The sequence below is a fragment of the Motacilla alba genome, chromosome 20 (assembly GCF_015832195.1).
Source record: "Motacilla alba alba isolate MOTALB_02 chromosome 20, Motacilla_alba_V1.0_pri, whole genome shotgun sequence".
NCBI lineage: Eukaryota > Metazoa > Chordata > Aves > Passeriformes > Motacillidae > Motacilla > Motacilla alba.
The window spans coordinates 226,197-249,327 of record NC_052035.1 but is presented as its reverse complement, the minus strand read 5'-3'; the positions used below and the strand labels follow the sequence as shown (position 1 = coordinate 249,327).

Genomic DNA, 23,131 nt, shown 5'->3' with positions numbered 1-23,131 from the left:
GACTGGGGCCATATAAAGGCTATGTGAGTCTGAGGTTGAGGTGAGAACAAGCGGTTTTCATCAGCAGTGCTCACTGAGACTGACTGGAAGTGCTCCTAAAACTGTAGCAAGCAATTCTTAAAACAGAATGAGCAGGGCAAGTGTTCCAAATTCTCTAAGAGAGTGTTTCACTAGGCTACCAAATTTGTTCTTTGTGGTATTTCTGATTTATTCTCCCCATTCTCTTTTTCAGGCTCCCCGGGAAGCACTTTCCCAGATGGTTCTGGCTGAAGTGCCCAAGCAGCTAGCTGCTATGAATGGCAGGGGTGGCCCCCCTGAAACTGCCAGATATCAAGGTGACAGAGATTCAGGCTAGCCCTGGCTACCTGTCACACTGGGGTGAAGAAGAGCTGCCTGCAGCCACACTCTCCCTTGCACGCTGTGGATGCTCAGTGCCTCGAGGTTGCACCAGTCACACAACTTCTTTCATCAGCTTGTGCTGAGTCTTTGATATTTCAAAGATTTCTATTGGAAGAAAAGTAAATACAGAAAAACCTCCAAGTGCTGAAAGTTTTTGTCCCAGAAAGATTGACCTTGTTGGTTTTCTACCTTGCAACAGCGACACTTTGTGACACATCACACCACACCTAGTTGCTTTACACAGCCCATCTGCTGCTTGCTAGTGGGGTGGGCCTCTGAACTGAGCTGCTCTAGTGCTGAGCCTGGTGATAGAAGTGTTTGCTGTAATGACACTTACCACGTGCTCCTTGATAAGTGTCTTTTATCAAGCTGCCTTTGAAATGGATGTGACCAAAGACTGTTGGTTGGATGCCTGAGGTAGTTCTTGTTGTCTTCATAAAGGGCCAGTATATTTTTATGTTTCAGTCACCATACTTTTCTGTGTTCTTTTTAATCACATTTTTCTATTAGCAAAATTTCTTTCTGTGATGAACTCCTGCTTGAAGCCATTGTTATAGTTCAAGAACATGGCACTTTGCTTATTTATGGGGGTTAAATGAGAATTAATCATTAATTAATGGGATTGGGGTGAGATTAATGAGTCACATTAATGTGACTTTAAAAATCCTGCAGTTAGAAACACTGAAATTAAGATGCTTTGAATGAATTCTTTATATCACACAAGTTACAAAATGAAGAAGTAACTTATCTGTGGAACTCCAAGGAGGTGCCACCTCAGTAGTATGAAATGTGCATTACATGATCTGGGGACTGTAGAACAGGCACATGATAGCAATGCACACATGTTTTGAGGAAGATGGTTCATTTCCAAGTAGAGATAAAGAAACTTGGGTTTGTCATTGCACTACAAGTGTCAACACTTTCAGTTACATAAATAAATATTCTACTTTGACTTAGATAACGTGTAGACTCTCATTTCCTTCCTGAACTTTTCCCTTTGCTTTCCGGCTATGTGGATGGTGGTGTTTCAGTATCTGAGTGAGCCTAGATTCAGTGAGATCCAAAAAAAGAGCAGAGCCAGTTGTCCATTTTTGTTAATTTTGTTCCCCTTTAGTTACTAACACTGCTGAATCCCACAGCCCTTTCCTGCTGCAATATAAGATGTTCCTTTACTGTGAAGTTGCAAAAGAATTTGTGTGTTCTACCCAATAAACCAGAAGATGGTGAGAATACATTGGCAGACTGCATCTGTGATCCAGGCCCTGAAACTTAAGTTACAAGCTTGACAGAAGGCAGAACTTTGGGTTGAATTCACAGAATGAGTAGGTTGGAAGAGACCTTCAAGATCATTGAGTCCAACCCATGCCCTAAACACCTCAACTAAACCATGTCACCAAGTGCCACATCCAGTCTTTTTTTAAACACATCCAGGGATGGTGACTCCGTCACCTCCCTGGGCAGGCCATTTCAGTACTTTATCACTCTTTCGATAAAAAACTTTTTCATAATATCCAACCTATGTTTCCCTTGGTGCAGCTTAAGACTGTGTCCTCTGGTTCTGTCAGTTGTTGCCTGGAGAAAGAGACCGACCCCACCTGGCTACAACCACCTTTCTACAACTTTCTAGTTGTAGAGAGTGATAAGGTCACCCCTGAGTCTCCTTTTCTCCAGGCTAAACAACCCCAGCTCCCTCAGTCGTTCCTCATAGGGCTTGTGTTCTAAGCTCCTCACCAGCCTTGTTGCCTCCTCTGGTCATACTTGAGTGTCTCAACGTCCTTCCCAAACTGAGGGGCCGGAACTGGACATAGCACTCAAGGTGGGACCTCACCAGTGCCGAGTACAGGGGAAGAATGACCTGCCTGATCCTGCTGCCTACACCATTCCTGATCCAGGCCAGGATGCCATTGGCCTTCTTGGCCACCAGGGCACACTGCTGGCTCATGTTCAGCTGGCTATCAACCAGTACCCCCAGGTTCCTTTCTGCCTGGGCACAGTCCAGCCACACCAACCCTAGCCCATAGCATTGCAGGGGTTATTGTGGCCAAAATGCAGGACTCGGCACTTGCATATATTAAACTTCATGCTATTGGACTCTGCACATGCATCCAACCGTTTTGAGTCTCTCTGCAGAGCCATCCTACCTTCCAACAGATTGACACACGCTCCCAGCTTAAAGTCATCTGCAAATTTACTAATGAGACACTGAATCCCCTCATCCATGTCATCAATAAAAATATTGATCAGAACTGGCCCCAGCACAGAGCCCTGAGGGACACCACTGGTGACTGCTGCCAGCTGGATACAGCACTGTTTACCACCACTCTCTGGGCCCAGCGATGCAGCCAGTTCTGAACTCAGCAAAGAGTGCTCCTGTCCAAGCCGTGGGCTGCAGCTTTTCCAGGAGTGTTCTGTGGGAGACAGTGCTAAAGGCCTTGCTGAAGTCCAGGTACACATCAACATCCACAGCCTTTCCTGCATCCACCAGGAGGGTCACTTGGTCATAAAAGGAGACTAGGTTGGTCAAACATGACCTACCCCTCCTAAACCCTTGCTGGCTAGGTTTGATAGCCTGGCAGTCCTGTAAGTGCTGCATGGTGGCACTCAGTATTAAGTGTTCCATTACCTTACAGGGTACTGAGGTCAGGCTGACTGGTCTATATTTACTTGGATCCTTCTTCCCACCCTTTTTATCAATGGGCATCACATTGGCCAGCTTCCAGTCATCTGGAACCTCAGCAGTGAGCCAGGACTGCTGGTAAATGATGGAGAGCAGCTTCACAAACTCATCTGCCAGCTCCCTCATCACCCATTTGGTCCCACGGATTTATGAATATCCAAGCAGTTCAGCAGTTCTCTGATTGCCTCCTCTTAGGTAATGGAGGGGACCATTCTGTCCCCTGATATCATCAACCAACCCAAGAGGACAGTTGTCCTGAAGGCAAGTCGTCTTCTCACTAAAAACTGAGGCAAAGGAGGCGTTAAGCACTTCTGCCTTCTCTTAGTGTGCAGTTAAGTTCCCTTCCGCATCTAATAAAGAACAAAGGTTGGTCTTACCCTTCCTTTTACAATGGATATATTTGTAAAAACATTTTTATTATCCTTTACAGAAGTTGCCAATTTAATTTCAAACTGACCTTTGGCCTCCCTTATTTTTTTCCTACATGCTCTATCAGCCCCCTTAAATACTTCCTGAGAGACTGGATTTTATTCCTAAGCTCCTCCAAAACCTCCTTGCCTATCCAGGCTTGACATTTGCCTCACCAACTCATCTTTTGGCACACAGGGACAGTCTGTTCCTGTGCCCTCAAGAGCTCTGTTTCAAAGCACACCCACCTTTCCTGAAGTCCTTTGTTTTTAAGGGCTGCTTCCCAAGGAACTCTCTGAATAAGTCGCCTAAATAGGCCAAAGTCTGCCCTCCGGAAGTCCAATGTAAAAGTCTTATTGGTGTTCCTCCTCATTTCACCAAATATCTAGAATTCTATAATTTCATGATCCCTGTGCCCCAAGCAGTCTCCAACCACATCTCTCACCAGCCCATCTCTATTTGTAAACAGCAGATCTAACACAGTCCCTCCCCAGTGGGCTCACCTACCAGCTGCGACAAAAAGTTGTCCTCCACAAACTAAAAATTTCCTGGACTGCCTTTTTTCAGCTGTATTAAGTTCCCAGCAGATGTCTGGCAAATTGAAGTCTCCTACAAGAACAAGGGCTGATGAACCTGAAACTCTAGCTGTTTAGAGAATAACTTGTCCACCTCTTCTTCCTGGTTGGGTGGACAATAACAGACTCTCAGCAGGATATCAGCCTTGTTGGCCTTCCCCCTAATTCTCACCCATAGGCATTCAACTTCATCCTCATTAGTTTCAATACCTATGGAAACAAAAGCGTCCCTAATATAGAGGGCCACCCCTCCACCTCTTCTTCCTTTCCTGTCTCTCCTGAAGAGCTTGTAGCCAGTGCAACACTCCAGCCATATGAGTCATCCCACCACGTTTCCGTAGTGGCAATTACATCATAGCTCTGCTGTTGGACCATGGCCTCCAGCTCTTCTTGTTTGTTACCCATGCTGCGTGCACTGGTATACATGCACCTCAGCTGGGCTGCTGATTTCACTCCTAATTTAGGCTTACCACCCTTAACCAGCCTGCTTCCAGACAGTCTAGATGCATCCCCTTCCCCCTTCAGAACTAGTTTAAAGCCCTCTCAACAAGTTCTGCCAGCTCATGAGCTAAAAACCTTCTGCCCTTAACAGAGAGATGGAGCCCGTCTGGTTCCAGCAGGCCAGGTGCCGTAAAAGTTGCCCCATGATCAAAGAATCCTAAATTCTGCTGATGACACCAACCCTTGAACCACTTATTGATAATGTGAGCTCTCCTATTCCTTTCACCATTTTTCTCAACCACCAAAGGGACTGAGGAAAAGACTACTGGCAACTCTGTCCTGTCAACCACTTGTCCCAGTGCCTGAAAGTCTCTTTTAATTGTCCTGATACACTTCTTTTCAATCTCATCACTGCCAGCCTGGAGTATCAGCAGTGGGTAATAATCAGAGGGCTGAATCAGCCCAGGCTGTCTCTCAGTGATATCCCATACCCAAGCCCCAGGGAGGCAGCAGATCTCTCTGTGGGGTGGGTCCAGTCCCTCAGTTCCCCTCAGAATGGGGCCCTCTGTTCCCCTCAGAAGGGAATCACCCACTACAATTACCCTTATTTTCTTTTTGATATTAGAGGTGGAGATCTGTCTTATAGATGAATCATAATTGGGAGGCTCACTGGGCAGATAATTTTCTTCTAAATCATCTAACTCTCCAGATCCAGGGGCTCATACCTATTCTGAAGTGGCACCTGGCTAGGGGATGGGGGTAAGGAGGAATTTTTATGATTACCTCCCCAAGCAGGGACCCATTTCCACTCCCCTTCATCTACCAGGTGTCCTATTGTGTGACAGCGGGAGGGATGGGTGTCCTCTGACTCTTGGTGGGCCTCTCTCAAGGATGGAAGGGCAGAACTCCACCAATCTATTTCTTCACTTTCCCTGATAGTCCTTAGTCTTTCAACCTCCTCTCTAAGCTCAGCAACCAGTGAAAAGAGATCGTTCACCTGTTCACACTGCAGGCAGATTTCTTCCGCAACGCCCCCTGATACCAGATAAACTCAAACAGTCCGCACAGGAATGGGTCTGGACAGGTGCATCCTTTTTGGAGGGTTCCATCCTGGTTACATACATGCCTACTAACTACAGTTTTCGATCGCGTAAAAACCATTACTAACTGTAAGGAGTGAAGTCACTGTTCTGCAGCAAGCTGAGGTATCTCCATGTATAGGACTCATTTATGGTAGAAGAGACCTTTCCTGTTTTGGGGAGGAAGAGGCCAAGAAGTGGTAGAGGCAAGTCTGAGTGGGGAGGAGGAGGCCAAGAAGTTGTAGAGGCAGGTCTGAGGAAGTTCTTCCCACTGTGGGAGCAGACCAGAATTTGAAGGAGATGCTCTTTACCCACAGTAAGTGACTGTGAAATGTGAGCAAGAGAAGGGACACAAGTCCTGTAGTTGTAACTTAGGAGGAAGAGCTGCATGGATGTGGGCTCATGTGAAAAGCCATGGGAAGCTAAATTGAGAAGCTACTGAACTAGGATGGCCGAATTTTGCCTGTTTTCTGTCTTTTACTCTCTTCGGGGCTCCAGGTTTTAGAGGAAGTGCAGACAGCTGCTGGACACTTTGGTGGAAGGATGGTGGGTCTGTTTCCTGCCACATGCTGCCCTGGGTGTAGCTGGAATGCAGATTGATGGCACAGCTGTCGAGTTAGAGGAGAGGTCAGGTTATTTTCCTCAGGACAATGTGTTGTGCATGCTCTCTGTGTCCCCCAGTCACTGGCTTGATTTATCTTCCCGGTGAGCACAGGGAACACCCCAGAGGTCTTTTTACCCACACCAAGATTAAACAAGCACCTTTATACTTGTGATCCCCAAAGGTATTTCAGCCTCAGGGCGTTGAAAAAAATCAAAAGCTGTTGCATGTGGGAGCTCAGTGGGGAGGGTTCCTTTTGCTTCCTGGACATGTGGCAATAAATATTGGTGGCATATCATGCCAGGCTATGCCACACTACCCAGCAGGCAGTGGGAAATAATGCCTTTTTTGCCTGGACAACTGGTTGGGTTAATGGCCTTCCTCAAGGTCTAAAATACACAGGGGACAGTTTCGCTAAAAATGAGGCACTGTCTTCAGGTGGGTGCAGTGATGAGACTGCTCCAGGTGTTTGAGGAAGCCACAGAAAGCCCACAGCGAGGTGTTGTCCTCTGACCAGCTTTGACCAAGTACTGGATCCACTCAGCAGCAGCATAATTTGATGGTGTGGATGTCTCCATTTTAAACTGCCTAAGTTTCACTCCTCACTTCACTCTACCAATGACTGGATGTGGGGTCATGTCACGATCCGCCCTCATGGACAAGATTGTGATGGTTCGTTATCTGATCTCAGGGTACAAAACATCAACACGGCAAGGGGGTTTGCAGTAACAAAATCAATGTACTTTATTGAACAATCACAGCAAAATGCATTGGAGGGAATTGGGGGGAGAGAGAGAGAGACAAAGAGAGAGAGAGAGAAAGAAAACCCCTATAGGAAAGGAAAGAAAGACAGAGTAAGTATATCTACCAACATACAGGCGATGCAATTCTTCAAGGTCCAGTTGAGGAGTGGCCTTTACGGTGGTGGAGATCTCTAGAGGCTAGCTGACTTGAGGGGCCTTTTATATTGAAAGTTGGGAAGGAGGGGGAAAAGAATACAATAGTCTTATGATCTCAACAGTGGGGAGAGCTATTATTTTCCTGGTTCACTGCCTGCAGGCAAACATGATCAGTTTGATTAGCTGTTCTCCCCACACACACTGCCCTCCTCCCCCCAGATTACAGGTTTCAGTCCTTGAGGAGAAAAAGAGTCTTGTCCACACAGGGGTTTCATGTCTCAGTCTTAGAGGGAGTGGTTTCTCCCATCTCAATCCATCTGCCATGGTTAGATGAAGGGTCTTCTGTGGAGACCACCAAAGGGTAATTCCAGAAGATAGTCCAGCTAGGCTTGGGGGTGGAAAACTCCAGGCCATTGTTCAGGCGAAGGAAGGTCAAGATGCTCCTTGTCCTTTTCACTGGGAGCAGTGTAGCGTGAGGTACAATAACTCAAGTTCCAGTCCTGGGGACTTGGCAAACTCCCACCAAACCAGGATGTAGGATCCTCTCTCTTTCGGTGGTCTCAGTCTTCTTTCATGACGATCATGAGGCAGATGAAAAAGCAATCTTGGGCAGAGTCTTACAGGTCAGCACACTGAGCTTTCTGTCTGTTTCAAACTGATGAGCTCACTTACTTGTGTTATAGATAAATAGCCCAATTATGCCAAATTAAATAATTTCACGAGAGCCAAATTATGGGGCAACAAAAATATAATTTATTTCACGAATTGGATCGTAAATTTTGCCAGCCACAAATCAAAGTAATAGGGCTGAGCCCAGGTCTCGACTCTGGGTGAACGCAGATCTGACCCCTGTCGCATCAGACCTGGTGAGTTCATGAAGTCCGTCCAAGTGAGTCCAGTTTTTGTGCTCTTTTTCTTGCCCGAAGCCACTTTTCCTTTGTCCTTTTCTTTGTTTGACGAGCTTTTCGATGTTTCTCCAGTGCTGAAGAATCCTATCAGATGGGTAAACAATGCTGAATCCAGAGTCTTCTGGAATATTCATGTAGTCCTCTTGTTGGCTGTAGACTTCTGTCTCTCACTCTCATAGTGCAGCCGTGGAAAACACATTACACATCCGAGAACACGTACATGTATAATGGAGTTTATGGGAATCCCCTTTTACATGTTAGTAGGTTTACAGGAACTCAGAATACACAAAACACAGTTATGGGAATTACCTCATATCTGGTTTATCTCCGATTGCTAAGGGCCATGATGGCTCGGATGTTCCTGAAATCCATTAGGAACTTCTTCTATGGGAGTAGTTCCTCTTTACTTGCTAATTAGAGATTCTATTCAGTGGAAACCTGTGTGAGCTACAAGCTGATGAGGAAACCGATGTCTCAATTCCTGTGTAGGATTCCAAGTGTCATTGTTGTGTTAAACCCTGAAACATAACTTTAATCTATGTATATTTTGAGTATCTCTTTTAGTGTTATATTTTATTTCTGCACAAATTTTAATATATCTATAACACTTGGGTTCACAAAAGTGGTGCCAAATGCTGTCAAGTCTGCTATGTTTTGTTGTTGCATGGTTGTGCTAGTTTGAAAATAAGCTGGTGTGTGAAATGAACCCCACTCAACAACCTTAAGAGAGATTACAGGTCAGAGTTAAAATTTATTAAAGAGATTTATGATAGATACGATAATACAGAGAAAACTGGTTTTAACCCATAATGACTGAATACAACCTGGCACCCTGTTGGTCAGGGTGATGGTACCAGTTCTGGTCCTCCTCCAAATCTATCAAGTGGTGGTGCCAGAAGTCCCCAGGCCTAAAGATTTTATACTCATGTTTGTTAGGAAAATTAATCCACAACGCCAGAGGTTTATGTCCGAAAAAGAAACAGACGAGTCCTGTAGCTTTATTCATGAATGAAAGGGGAGACCATGGGGCATTTTCCATAGGGTCTCTCAAAATGATGGAAGATGCAGTCTCCTTTTTATCCTAATTTCCCAGCCAATTTTCCTTCTCTCTTTCCCCATTGGCTGAGGTACTTGAGAACTACAGACTTCCCTAATGGCCTAATACAGACCCCCTTCCAGTGTGCACACCACACAACCCCAAGCCCCAACCCCTCTTTTCTTTGTATCTCTGTTCTGTTTCTCTAAGTCCAAGAATTTAGCAAAGCCTTGGGTGAGCAACAGTGTCAACTGGTGGAATTCCTCTGGAATTTATGTTTCTTCCCATTATTTTTTTCACTTATCAGTATCTGACCTAATCTACAAACAGGCTCACAGTTTGTAAAGACACATCCCTCTCATTCCTTTCACATTTATGTGGGGATGCTCAGTATCTCCCTCAGGGCGGAGAGTTTCACAATTCATGAGGTAACACTGTGAGTCATGGGATATTTTGAGAGTCCTTGATAGTTTAAGTGTTGCAGCTGCCCATTCTGCTGTTTCACTGAGTCCTTTATGGCCCATTAGAAGAGATGACCCCTTCAAAGCAACTGGGCATTACACAGGTATAATTCACTCCTTGGTGTTTGTGGAGCTGAATAAGCCACTCTGGCCTGCTGCAAGGCACTCTGTACATCGTGTGTGGATGGAGGTGTATGGAAAATCACGCTATGAAAAGCCAGTGTCCACAGAGGAGACAGAAGAGTCCTGAAACTTTATTTGAATAAATATTTGAAAAGTTTCCACTTTTCTCTCTCGAGGATTTGCAGGCCGCAGCCTCCTCTTACCCTAAACTCCCGGCCGCATATTGCCCTCTTCCTTTGCCCATTGGCTGAGGTACCAGGAAAGTACCTCCCGAACTGCCTACCACATATCCCCTCTTGAACCCGTCATTTTACAGTAAAGTTCAGAAGTTCAGGCTTGTGTAGACCCACTTGTCTGTTTCAGGAGCCAAATTGTCTGGGGTCTGCAACAAACCTACTGCCCAAAGTTAGCAGAGACATTAAGAACCATTTCAAGCTAACACCCATACCTTCATCCATCAAATTCTTTGTGAAGACATTAGCACACATCTTTCCAATCACAAATGTTTGGTGCTGGGTGCTGAGAGGGAGAAGCAGATCCTCAGGAGGAAGAAGTGCTCTCCAAAATCTGCTCAGCTCATGATTGTTTGATTGCTTTAATCTGGTCTGAATTTGTGCTTTGAAAGAACTCTGGCATCTCTATCAGCTCTCGAGTAGATAGGATGAGTAGATAGGATTAGGCCCGGGGGCTGCAGCAGGGAGCACAGCCATCTTCTGGCACCATGTGCCCCAGGTCTCCCTCCTACCTTGTGAGGTTGCCAGCACCCTTTGGAGCAGCTGAAACTCCTGGTCCACTGCCTGTGGATTTTGATGCTTGTCTGTGCCCTGCAGAGATCTGGCAGCTGGGGTGCAGCTGCTGTCCCAAAGTGCTCTGGCATTCCTACCTCCACTGAGTAGCACCTCAGGCCCCTGCTCAGGAAGCTGCTGAGCATGTGCTGTTTCCTCATGTCAGAGGAGCCCAACCCTCACAAGGGCAGCTCTGAACTGCCCTTTCCCACCCTCACTCTGTTTTTTTTGGAGGGTTTTAGCCACAGGACCTGTGATTTTGTGCTGGGAAAGGTGCGGGGCTGGGGCTGAAAGCAGAGCCAGGCTCTGTATTCGCAGCCGGTGTCTCTCAGTTCTGAATTCAGCAGCCCATGTCCTTCCAAGCACCAGATGAAGCGTGGCCATGTGATGGCTTCACTCCTCCTGCCATTTCCTGCAGTGCTCCCTGGGGGTCCCTGCGGCCCAGGGCTCTCTCAGCCAGCAGCGATGCATTCTGGGGGGCTCAGCCTGGTGCTGTGGGTTGAGGGAGGGAGGCAGTACAGCCAGGGCTTCCCCCTCCTCCCTGTGTCCCTCAGCAGGGGCTACCCAGCCCATGGGCCACTGGGGTGTGGAGTGTCTGGCCGGACCGGCTGGGTGAGTTGGGGTTGAGTCACTCTGGGCGGTGCACGGCTGAGCGAGAGGCAGCAGGGCCCACCACGAGCTCCATGGCGCTCAGTGTCGGTGTTCGGCGGCTCTCCCAACTGCCGGGCCATGGGGAGCGGCAGGTCCATCTCAGCTTCCGAGGTGGGCTCCGGGTAGCCAGGAGGGTGGGGATTTGGGGGATTTAGGGCTGGGGGCTGCCTTCCCCTGCCAGCACCTTATGCCTCCTCTCTACTTCTCAAGGCTTCACCCAGAAGACGAGAAAGGTCTGCTGTGGCCCAGAGGCCATCTTCAAGGAGGTGAGGAAACTGGGATCATGTGGAACATGTGGGACTAGGATGGGACAGGTCAGTGTCTTGGTCATAAAATCATAGATTGGTTTGCGTTGGAAGGGACCTTGAAGATGATCTTATTCCAGCCTCCACACCATGGACAGGGCCACCTTTCACTAGACTGTTCTCTGGGAATTTCTCTGCTGTCTCCTTCTTCTGCTCTGCTCAGAGGGGCAGATGGATTCCTCACATTGTGTATGTGACCCATGCGTACAAGCCTCCAGGAAGTGAAATTCAGCTGAGTGATACTGCCTGGAAGCCTGGGCACATCAAAGCTGAAGGCAAAGCTCCCCCTGCCCTCAGAAAGCCAGATTGTCACTGCAGTTGATGCCTTGTGGGACAGGAGTGGGACTTGTGTGTTTGAGTGTATATATGTGTGCATATGTGTGTGTGTGCAGGGGCAGGGATGGGGGTGGCCTGGGAAGCATGTCCGTTTCTCCAGTGCCATCCCCATCGAAGCCTGTGACTGCCCACCTGTGCTGTGCCAGTGGGCAGTTCCCACCTGTCCCTTGCTCAAGTCCCAGTGCCAATGTGCTGCCTGGTGAAAGGCAGTGAAGTTGGGGGGGAGCAGGAGGCACAGGCACTGTTTTGGATGTGTAGTGAGTCGAAGCCTCAGAGTGCAGCTTTTCTCTAAGCCAGATGACTCCCTGCCCGGGTGATCACTTCTCCCCAAGCACCTCTGTACATTCCCATGTTCTGTCTCACTCCACAACCTGCCAGCTCAGAGACCCCAGCAGGCACAAGCATCCTTCGTTTTCCAGGGTGGTGCTGCTCTGACATTCTGTAGCAGCTGATTTGTGGCTCTGTGCTGCTGGAGGGGCTCTATGCCTGGCCAGCAGGAAAGTAACTTCCCATCACAGCTGCTTTTCATCATATCCATGGACTTGGTCACCTCACAGGGGAGCGAACCAGCCATGAGACATCGGAAAGTGTGGCTGAGTTGTCACCTCTTCCTGCTCCATTTTTTTGCAGCTCTTCCATTGGCCGCACTATGGGAAGCTTGTCATGGGCGAAATGCTATCCATTAAGGTTTACAACTGCAGCAAGGTTTTCAGTAACAGGTGGGTCCTTTGATTGTTGGGGTGACCAGTAGAGGTGGGGGAGAAGACATACTGGTCTGTACATTGTCTACTGGCAGTAGAAAATATTTATTGAAAATTTGATGGAAAGAAGATGAGCAGAATGCCACTTACAGAGGAAGGAAGGAGCTGATTGTTCTGATGGGGCAGCAATACTGTATACAATAAGTTAAATAAGGGGAATGATTTAGCTGTGCCAGCAGTAGCAGGGTCTACATAAGGATCCAGATCCAACCCACAGCTGGGACAAAGGTTAAACAAGGCCCTAGAAACAGCTACAAAGGCAGGTCTTGCTGCAGACTGAGGACCTGCTGTCATTCTGAACATCCTTGTGGTGACTATGACCATGCTGTGCCCAAATTCAACATATCTGTTGGTGTAGAAAAGCCCTGAATGCATTGTGTCATGGTTAAACCTTTAATAAGGCAGCAATTTCAATATAAAAGATCTGCCAGAATTTAAAATGCTTCTAGGTGGCACAGGCACAACATTGTGAACTCAGTGGCTATTCCAACAGTTGTAAAACACTGCAGGGAAACCCAAGAATAGAGATGATAGATTGAGTAGTGGAGCAAGAAAGGCAGCAGAGGCATGTCCTTCAGGACATGTGAAACATGAAGATGCAGGGAAAAGTGCCAGCTCTGATAAACAAATTTTAAGAACTGAAGGAAAATGCACCAGCTAATAATGCAAACCTAATAAATTTGCATACAGCTAATAATGCAAACCTTTTCAAAGATGTTAGAGAGGGCATGGAAAAACAGATGAGCACAACACATGCGAAACACAGATGATGACAGAGCAGAAGGTATGGCAGAATGTTGCGTCACTCTTTCCTGGATGCTTTTCTTATGGGAGCTGGATCAGAGGAATTGTCTCTGATTGAAATGTCAATAGAAACTGCTGCAAGACAAAGAGATTACCACAAACAGTAGCAAAACAGGAGGACCTGACAGCCTGAAGGAGTCCAGTGGGAAATGAGTGGATTGACACTATATCCACACACCTCCACTGCTGGGGAGCAGCATAATAGCAGGTGACAAACAGTACAATTCAAAAGCAGTTGGTTTGTGCACTGGGATGGTCAAAATTAAATAGAAAGAAAGTGTGGAAAGACAGAATGGGAAAACTTGTTACATTGCTGTATCTGTTTATGGTCTCTGGACTTCTGTGTGTGCATCCTTTCTGTGGCAGCAGCATCAAGCTAGCAAAGATGGAAAGGAGGAGGATGAGTAGACAGACTCCTTCTTTGGGGGTAGGAAGTTGGACAGGCTCTGTGTCTCAGAGAAAAGGGAGGTGAGAAGGAATACAAGAGATCAACAGCTCACAGCTGAAATTGAGATGTGTGGGGAGCAGTTCCTCTTGTCTGATCCTGGGTAGGCTCTTCCAGAGGTGGTTCCCAGCTAGCATTGGGAAGCTCTGCTTCATGCAGGGCTTAGCTTGGCTGCCAGCAGAGATGCCATGAGGAGATGGAGGTCCATATACACATAGGTGCAGACAGTGACACACGAGCCAGGGTTAGGACTAGCAAATGCCATCCTGCATGCCTTACTGCCACTTGCAGGCAGCCAGATAACCCTTCTCCGGGGAGAAGCCACTTTGGAGTAGGTAAATTTTGGCTTGACTTGCGCAGACATTCTTGTGGTCATAGCTTTATGTCCTTGTTCAGTATTTTCTTGTGTAAACCTTGTTTCCCAGTTTTTTTCTGAGAAGAGTCCCCGCCAGCTCTGCTGGGTGCCGAGACACAGAGTGGCTCCTGTGAAGCCCAACTCTGCTGAAGGGGAGATCTCTTTTGCACTCCATGAGTCTGGATCTGCACAAACCTTTAACCATCAGTGGCAGCTCTGTTGCAAGTAGCTGCCTGGGCATGACTGGGGAAAAGGCAGGACCTGCTGTAGGGTCAGTCTCAGGTATTCAGCTGCCAGACTTCCTATGGAAAACACTTCAAGGCAGCTCAGAGGGGCTGTGAGCGGGAGAGTGGAGGTCCCAGTGCTCCCCAGGATGTAGGCACTTGATGCTATGTACAGTGTTGTTGCAGTCTCTCTTTTTAGTCCAGTGTTAGGAAAATCAATCCACAAACACCAGAGATTTATATCCAAACAGGAGACAGAGGACTCCTGTAACTTTATTTGAATAAAGGGAGAGGTCATGGGCATTTTCCATGGGGTCTCTCAAATTGTTAGAGGATGCAGTCTCCTTTTTATCCTGATTACCTAGCTACATTTCCCTTCTCTCTTTCCCCATTGGCTGACATACTTGAGAGGCACAGACTTCCCGAAATGCCTAATACCTAAGACTCCTTTGCAATTTGTATACCTCCCCCCTGCCTTTTTTTTCCCCCTTGTGTCAATCAGTGGAACTCCTATGGAATGTATGGTTCCTCTTTTATCTCTCTGTAACTAACTTTATTTATCAACAGACTCTGTTTGTAAAGACAAATCTCTCATTCCATTCATCAATCAGTGGAATCCTTCCCATTGTTTCTTTTATCTCTCAGTACTAGTTTTATCTACCAGCAAACCCACAGTTTGTTTGTAAAGACAAATCCCTCATTCCTTTCACCAGGCTGCTCGGTACCCTTGTCCTCAGCCTTCAGCACCTGATGACATCCGGAAGGCTAATCCTGCGTGAGGCCCTTGTGGACAAGAGCAACAGAGTCACTGATGTAAGTCCTCCATGGACAGCCTGGCTGTCAGCAGTCAGTAAGGTTTTTTGGGAAACGTCATGTGATACTCTCCAGGTGGATTGGGGACTGAGGGGGAATCCAAAAAGCTGTTTGAACTGGAAGCACTGTGGCATTTGTGCCATCTCTGCACAGACTCTTCATATCCACCCAGAGGTGTCTAGGAGCATCTACAAATGCATGGGTTAGGCTGGGGCTCCTGGAGAACTGCCAAGGGCCTGAATGAACAGAAGGAGGCTTCGTAAAACCTTCTCAAGTCTAGGAAATGGATGTAGAAAGTGGCATCTCCTCTGCTTCATGCCCCATGAAGTGCATGTGTATGGGCTGCTGCAGTGATGAAGTGAGGTGGAAGGTGGTAGGGTGCCTTGGAACCCTCAGCAAACTTTTGGCACTTGGAACCCTCAGTTTAGCACTAACTGGATGGCTTGATGAGTGTCTGGGACAGCATGAGTGTCGCTGACACCCGACTGCCCCTCTGCTCTGTGCGTCCTGCTCTCCTCCAGCCCTGGCATTGGGGCTCAGTTGGTCCTTTGCACTTGTAGAAGATGAACACCACCCTAAAATGAGCTGTTTCCTGCCAACTGGGTGTGCAGGCACAGCTCAGTGGGTTCCAGACTGCCAGACCTGTGCCAGGGCAGCTGGCAGGCAGGAAGAGCAGAGGTGGAGGCAGCAGTCCTGCAAAAGGTGCTGCATCTCTGCTTGCTCTTCACACAGGCAGTATTACTAAACCACATGGTGGCACATGGTATGCAAGCTCTGTGGCCACCAGACCACCAGCCTGAGTGGCATAGGCACAAGTTGCTGGTGTTACTGGACTCCTGGATCATGGAGCAGGTCCAGGTAGAAATTGACCATTTCCAGGATGATTTTTAGCCCATGCAGCTCACTGGATAGATGTTCATGCCAGCAAAGAGACAGGTATTAGACTCATCTCTTGGTGCTGATAATGGTTTGAAGGGACTCCACTGTGTAAGGTCAGAGGTACAGTGTGGCCCAGCCCTTTGCCCCGGGTACCTCTTCCCTTGTGCTAACAGCAACACGTGTGCTGATGAGCTGCTCCAACCAAAAGCCAACCACATTCAGTTTTGCCGGGTTAGTTTTGGATTGTGCAACCCTGGCTGCACAACAGCTGAAGGGGATAGAAACTGGGCAGGCAAGACTGCTTATCCAAGAGCAGCCTGGGACCCTCTCAGCTCAGCTAGGAAGAAACATGACCCCAAGAGAGAGGCTGCTCCTTTAGAAAAGTGGGAATAAAGCCATTAGACTTCCTGCTAGTCCAAATCCTGTTCTCCTGTGGGACTAGAGTTACTCACACCCCTTCTTCTCCTGGTGATTTGAAGGAGTGTTTTTAGGGCCTTAGCTTTTCATCCAGCTTCATCTTAGGCTTCTTCACCCTCCAGCCTTTGTTGCTGCCTTTCCTGATCACTGTACTGCTGATTTCTTGGGCTGCATTTCTTTTCCCAGAAATATGTATTTTCCAGGGATTGAGCTCTGAACCCAGAGTACATCTCCTTCAGCCTGCTAAGGAGTGATCTCGTCCATACTAGTGTTTTTGGCCTCTGCTAGGAAATCATTTGTGTTTGTGTTGGTTTGAGATCAAGCTGGCCACCTGCAGACCAAGGGTGTTCAGACCTGTGTTGGCTGTGCCAATACCCAGCGTGCTCTGTAGGTCTCTGGCTGTCCTTCTTTGTCTCTTGTGATGCAGGCTCTCGATGTGCTGGTGGCTTCTCCAGCATTTTAATCCAAGCTGTCCTTCCTAGGGATCCTCTGCCAGCTGTCTTGTGCCTCCTCCAGAGAGACTGCTCCAAATCCTGCATGTTATTGTGCAGGGCTCTCCCCAGTTCCCCTATCAAAAATGCCTCGAGATGATTCTCCGGGCCTCTTTATGGTAGATTTGTAAAGTTGAGCCAGCTTTTATTCAATGAAACATGGAGTTTGAGAAGCTGTGGAGGAGGAAGTTTTGTTTCATCTAGCTTGTTGATGGAGGCAGGCAATTTGAGTCTGGTATAAATATGCTTCTTGTGGGGACGTGACCACCTTTCTTCTGCATCTTTCCATCAACTTCTCACTTCTTTTTTTCTTCCATGTCCCTCTTTCTCTTTTTTGTGACATTTTTGCCATTGCTTTGAGGCTACCAAGCTCTCAGGCCCTTTCACTTTCTGCTTTGTAGATCTACATTGAGTTGGATTTGCGCTACCAGCCTCCAAATAGCTCAGCAGGGAGCTGGATTGAAGAGGATTTTGTCTATCCTATGAAAGACAGGTATGGAAATCCTAGGAAGAGCAAATTTCCAGGCAGTTTGTACAGCTGCCTTTGTCAGTGGCAGCCTTTGGGATGCAATCCAGCCTTATTTACTCTCCACTTCTAGCCAGGCTGATGCATCTCAACTCTAGAGCAGCACTAAGGTAGCAGGGCTCTTGGATAAAGAGGTACCTTGTAATCACAACGAGCCTTTGACTGCAATGATCCATTGTAGGTGCTGGGAGTCCTGGGACTCCCTAGGACAGCCTTGAGAGCATTTCTGCAGCCCTCCTGTCTTGTGGTTGCAAAGTTGCAGAGAGCATGGTTTTGGCCTCCAGCAACTCCATGCACCCTGTATGCTGGTAGTGCCCAAAGCCAGGGGAGTTGTAGGTTTCTGGGCAGACAGGATGACAGGCAGCAGCAAGGCCTGCAGAGTGTCACTTGTGGAACTAGAGGGAAAACAGCAGACACATGGGGTGGACAGTGGACAAGTTTAGGAAAAATTGCTGGTGTCCCTTCCAAGAAATAAACAGGAGGGTGGCTGGGGCATTGTTCCTTAAATGCATCAGGGAACAGCCGTGGCACACTGGACTTTAGAGAAAAGCATCTTTTGTTTTTTACAGTTCGGAGTTAATCATCCACAATCCTGGATTTGAGCAGCTGGAGTAAGTAGCCCTTGAATGTCTTGGCTCAGCCTCCTGGGTGGAGGGCAGTGCACAGCCCACTTGTGAGAGCTGATGTATGGCTCATGGCATGTGGCGGGGCTTGCAGGACTGCTGAGTGGCTGAGAGCGAAGGAACTGGACAAGAAGGCTGCTGCACTAGGCAGGAAGCTGGCAAAAGGTCTGGAGACTGATGAAGAAGAGGAAGAGGAGGAAGATTTCTATGATACATCTGAGATTGAGGCCTCGGGCATCATCTTCAGCCCTGTGAAGAGGTATCCAAGGTCTTCTCTCTTGCCCTTGCTTGGGTCCTGGTGTAGAAAATGCCATATCCTGGGGAATTCCTGCAGCTCAAGACAGTGTGCTTTGGCAAAATGTCAGAAGACTTCCATCTCCAAAGGCCCTAGACAGGGTGTGTTGGGGATTTGCTCATTCCCAAGGCAATGGGCCATTATTTGTGAGGTTTTCTATTGCTTCCCTTGATGGGGAATTACTCAGGTCCATGTTTACAAGGACACCTGCTCACCTGGACTTTTTTTTTCTGTGCAGCCGCTCCAGACTCTGCTCTGCACATGACCTCTTTGCCATCCCAATGCCGCAGAGTTTCCAGGTACTGCAGCTCTGGGTGCGTGTCCCCATAGCTGCCTCTGGCCCTGCAGCCAGTCCCTTACTGCCTTTCTGAAGGCCTGGGCATCTCCAGTTGCCACATACTCTGTCAAGGCCTCTAGCAAGAAGACCATCATGCTTTGTGTGACTTCCCTGGGCAAGATGTAAGATTCTGTAAATGAGCTGCATCCAGGAGTGCTGGTCACAGTATCAGTAAGCCCATGCAGTTGGCTAAGGATAAACAGGAGAAGGGAATCAGCTACATGTGCCATTACAAAACATTGCCTAAGCAGAGCTTCAGTACCCAGGCAGAGCTGGTGCCTGCCAGCTTTCCCAGGGTCTTTTCTGTCTTAGGTCCCTAAGCTATGGGACATGAGCAGGGCCAGAGGGCTATGTGAGGGCTATGTGGGGGCTTGCTTGGACATGCCAAGAGGCTGTTAGGAAGTGGTGGTTCTGGCTGATTATCTCACATCAGGCTAAACTGATTTCAGGGCAAGTCTCCCAGCATGGCTATGGATTTAAATCCTCCTCTGGTTCTAAGTAAGCATGGATTCACATTTTGTCCTGTCAACCACGCAGGAAGTTTTTGTGAGGGTTGAATTTACTACCATCATTCTCTTGAAGCAATCATTCTGTACCTTAACCATGGCCTAATTCCTTGTACTGAGAGCAAATGTGAAAACATTTCTTTCATATCTTAGACTCGTAAGCAGTTGCAGTAAATGTAAGTAAATCATAAACAGCCAAATTCCAGTCTTTCCAATGGTGTCCATCTCAGTAGGATTCAAAGAGGAGTATTAACAGAAGTTACAAAAAGCATCTTCTCCAAGATGCTCTGTGCACCCTCCCATGTGGGAGCAGTGGGTTTGCAACCCCTTGGGATCAGAAACTGAGGGTACAAGTGCTGCTGGGAAGGTCAGCTCTTGTCAAAAGTACTGGGGCTCTTACACTTTATTTCCTCACTTGTCTGAAAGAAACAAGTATCTCAAATACTACTTTGGTCTGTCCTGGCTGTAGCAGATTTCAGCAGCCATGCTTTTGCCTGCCCTAAGAGTCCAGCTCTGCATTGAGACTGCCCTGTACATGTGCATACTGGTATACTCAAAACAATCTCAGTATGGAGGTGTAAACAAGGAGAGTGCTGATTCAGACAAGGAGAGTGCTGGTTTTCTCCCATATTTTCTCAGGTTGGGATTAATGTCATTGAAGCACAGAAGTTGGTGGGGGTGAACATCAATCCCTTTGTTGTAGTCAAGGTGGGAGAAGAAAAGAGGCACACAGCAACACAGAAGTCAACAAACTGCCCCTTCTACAACGAAGTATGTGACATGGACAGAGGCGCTGTCCTTGCCCCACCAGTGTCCCAAGTGCCTGGGACCATCCTTGCAAGGGATGCCTGGAAGCCTGAGGCTCGGCTGTCTTGCTCTTCTCTTCCAGTATTTTTTGTTTGACTTCTATGAGCCAAGAGACATTTTATTGCACAGACTTATAGAGATCTCGGTATGTATGTCTTCCTCTTCATCTTTCATTCGTTAGTGGTACATCCTGATGCTTCTGTGTGTAGACACTGGGTGCAATTCGCAAAGCAAGGCTACCAATACCATTGAGGTGTTCCAGCTGGAATCACCTGCCCACAGAGAGCCATAGGGCCTTCCTATGGCTGCACTGGGGTAGAGACCTAACCCTGCTCTGACCTAACCCAGTGCTGGGCAGTGTTGCCTTCCCACCTCCTCCAGGTAAGGGTTTTCTTCACCCAGTGACTGCAGTGAGGCTCTGGGGCACTTTCTTGCCTTTTGCCTTGTTGCCCTGCTGTTTGGCAGCAATTCCCTACTGCCCCCTTACCCTGGAGTCTCATCCTGCAGGTCCCGAAGGTAAGTGACTGATGTGAGGGGAGGTGAGAAATTATTTGTGTTGTAGAAAAGCCCAGGCAGGCAGAGAGGTTGAAAATCCCTTTGCCCAAAGCACAAAGACATTCCCAAGACATGGGGATGTTCTGAAGATAGCTAAACCCAGCCAGCATGTCCTTTGCCAAGTGGTCTCCAGCACTTTCCCTGTGAAAAGCTGCATGTCTCTTCTGCGGGCAAGAGTTCAGCAAGAACTGAGTAAGACTTAGATTTTGGGAGAGACGCTAGCCTGATGGGGTCATGGCTCTGCCCTAACCCAGCAGGATATGGACATAAGGACTTCCTGTGTGGGAAAACAGATGTGTCTTAGCTCCATTGTTGGGCTGTGGCTTACCTGGGCCTGCAGAAGCTGAATTGTTTGCACATGACTGCCTCGGTCTAGGTTTGGCTGTGGGCTATGGGCTGGTGGGCTTTGTGGAAGTGGTTGGGTAGGAATTGGTAGTCCTAGCGCTAACACAGATGGGTCAATCTGCACAAAGAGCTTGCAACCACCACCTCAGCTGTGCTTTGGAACACCTCTTGGCAGCCCTGTGTTCCTTGGAGATATCTGGATGTGTCACCTGGCTGCCCACACCGCATGGTGCTCAGGGGGACTTGTGCTGTCTGTAGGTTTTTCACTCAAGGAAGATACCATTTCTGGGAACTTGCATAGGAACGTTCAAGATGGATGTTGAGACAGTGTACAGCCAGCCAGGTATGACAACTGCACCACATACCTGTGTCTGACCCTGGCTTTGTCTGAAACTGGTGTTTCCTTCATGCTCTGATGGGTCTGGTCAAATCCCTGGCTTTAAAACACTTAGTTTGCATGAAGATCTGAGCTTGCTTCTCCACCCAGCTGTCTGAAGGCAGGTGACACCTCCTGCACCTTCAGAGGCAGGGTCAGGGCCAGGGCAGTCTTTGTGCAGACAGACTTGGATGTGAAATGGTAACCTGGCTGCTCCCTAGGGAATTCCTCCTCTTCCCTCTCAGATCACAGGTTTTTCCAGAAGTGGGCAGTTATCAGTGACCCCATGGACACCCGGGCAGGCGTGAAAGGCTTTGTGAAGTGCAACATCTCTGTCTCTGCACGCAGGGATATTGTGGGCTTCCTTCACACCTATTCAAGGAACCAGGATGAGGACATTGAAAGGTAGGTGCAATGGGATCTTGCATGGCCGTGGGGAACACTGCCATGTCTGTTTTCACACTACCTTTTTTGCCCCATTTTCCCCTCTTCTGATGGGCAAAGACCCAATGAAAAAGACCTGTGGTGAGGCAGGATCCAATCTTCCTGCCAGTCAGTGAATTTCTCATCATTGTATTCCGTGGACTCCAGGAGAGGGGCAGAACATGAATTTGTCTTTCAGGAACCTGCTGCTGCCTAAGAGAATCCCTGCAGAGAGACCCTGGGCCAGGGTCTGCATCAAACTCTATCGTGCTGAGGGTCTGCCCAGCATGACAGCAGGCATCATGGGTGGTATCTCCAAGATCATAGGGGAGAGAAAAGTCTTTATCGACCCATATGTGCAGGTCTCATTCTGTGGGCAGCAGGTGAGTCTGAGGAGAAGCTGTGTTGGGACAGGCTGATTTTCCCTTGGCTGTGTGGCAGCATGTGGGCACAGCAATCCCACTGAAAATAGTCTGGGAGAGCCTAGGTGTTGCTGTCTTTAGCGGTTAGCAGTTGTCTGGGCTGTGTGGCCATGGCTGTGCAATGTCTGAATGAGAAGGCTGTTCTCTGCTTTTGTCTCTACAGAGAGCTGCTCATAGGACATCCCCAGCCCCGGGCATGGCTACTGGCTGAGCTACTGGCTTTGCAGGCAGAGATTCATATAGTTAAATATAGAGATAAATCCTGGAGCAGAAGTCCTTTTTCTGTGTCAAGCTGGGCTCAGCCTGAGACCCTTGAGAGATTTACTGAGATAATGATCAAGTTTTTGCACACAAGGTCAGGGTTTCTGGTCCCATAATATCCATTAATATGAGAATCAATCCCTGATTGGCAGTCTTGTGGGCCTGGAGTGCTCCAGGCAACTTGCATTCCCTTGATTGTATAGGTCATGCCAGGGCCTTGGGACAGTCCCCCATTAATGAAACAGAGAGGAATTGCAGGAACGGAGATAGGAGCAGGGACAATGCCACCCCAAGGCACTGTCTGCAGGTGGTACAAGAGTGCATGCCATTCCGAGACAAGTTCTGAGGCATCCTTTCTCTGGGTACCACTTGGGACTGTGTCACTTTCACACTTTCTCCTTCCCAGGGGGAAACGTCAGTAGAGACCAGCACCACTGAGCCCGAGTGGAATGAGCAGATCAGTTTCATTGAGATGTTCCCACCTCTGGCCAGGAAGATAAAAGTCCAGGTGCTGGATGATGCAAATGTTGGTGATGTGGCCATTGCTACACACTACATTGACCTGCAGGAGATCTCAGACCCTGACAGGAATGGTGAGGCTTGGCATGGCTGCTTTGGGGCAGGATGTGTTGGGCAGCCCTATACCATGCACTTTCTTCTTGGCATGCTGGTCTCCTGGGGCTGGGAGCAGGAGTGGCTGAGCACAGACATTCTGGTGTCCTGGGCAGTCCTTTTTGGGGAGGTCTCTCTGCAGTGGCATCCTGGAGCATAATGAAACCCTG

General features: G+C 48.1%; 2 protein-coding genes across 6 annotated transcripts in view; both read left to right on the top strand.

The window, feature by feature from the left end:
* CPNE1 (copine 1) overlaps positions 1-1,357 on the top strand; it is a 39,524-nt gene extending 38,167 nt beyond the window's left edge. Inside the window, 1 exon segment of the mRNA XM_038158577.1 lies at positions 233-1,357. Within this exon segment, the coding sequence (XP_038014505.1) occupies positions 233-355 (123 nt within the window). The 3' untranslated portion in view covers positions 356-1,357.
* Positions 1,358-11,025: 9,668 nt separating this feature from the next.
* LOC119710341 (fer-1-like protein 4) overlaps positions 11,026-23,131 on the top strand; it is a 39,842-nt gene continuing 27,736 nt past the window's right edge. For 4 of the 5 annotated variants that reach the window (XM_038159313.1, XM_038159312.1, XM_038159310.1 and 1 more), the window contains exons 1-14: positions 11,026-11,154; positions 11,254-11,309; positions 12,315-12,403; positions 14,987-15,086; positions 17,275-17,366; positions 17,969-18,010; positions 18,117-18,281; positions 18,556-18,616; positions 19,800-19,931; positions 20,050-20,112; positions 21,126-21,210; positions 21,489-21,648; positions 21,866-22,049; positions 22,756-22,942. In XM_038159313.1, the coding sequence (XP_038015241.1) occupies positions 11,076-11,154; positions 11,254-11,309; positions 12,315-12,403; positions 14,987-15,086; positions 17,275-17,366; positions 17,969-18,010; positions 18,117-18,281; positions 18,556-18,616; positions 19,800-19,931; positions 20,050-20,112; positions 21,126-21,210; positions 21,489-21,648; positions 21,866-22,049; positions 22,756-22,942 (1,495 nt within the window). In that variant the 5' untranslated portion in view covers positions 11,026-11,075. Of the gene's footprint in view, positions 11,155-11,253; positions 11,310-12,314; positions 12,404-14,986; positions 15,087-17,274; positions 17,367-17,968; positions 18,011-18,116; positions 18,282-18,555; positions 18,617-19,799; positions 19,932-19,995; positions 20,113-21,125; positions 21,211-21,488; positions 21,649-21,865; positions 22,050-22,755; positions 22,943-23,131 lie in introns of those variants that run through there. The other variant, XM_038159314.1, reaches the window with a different exon arrangement.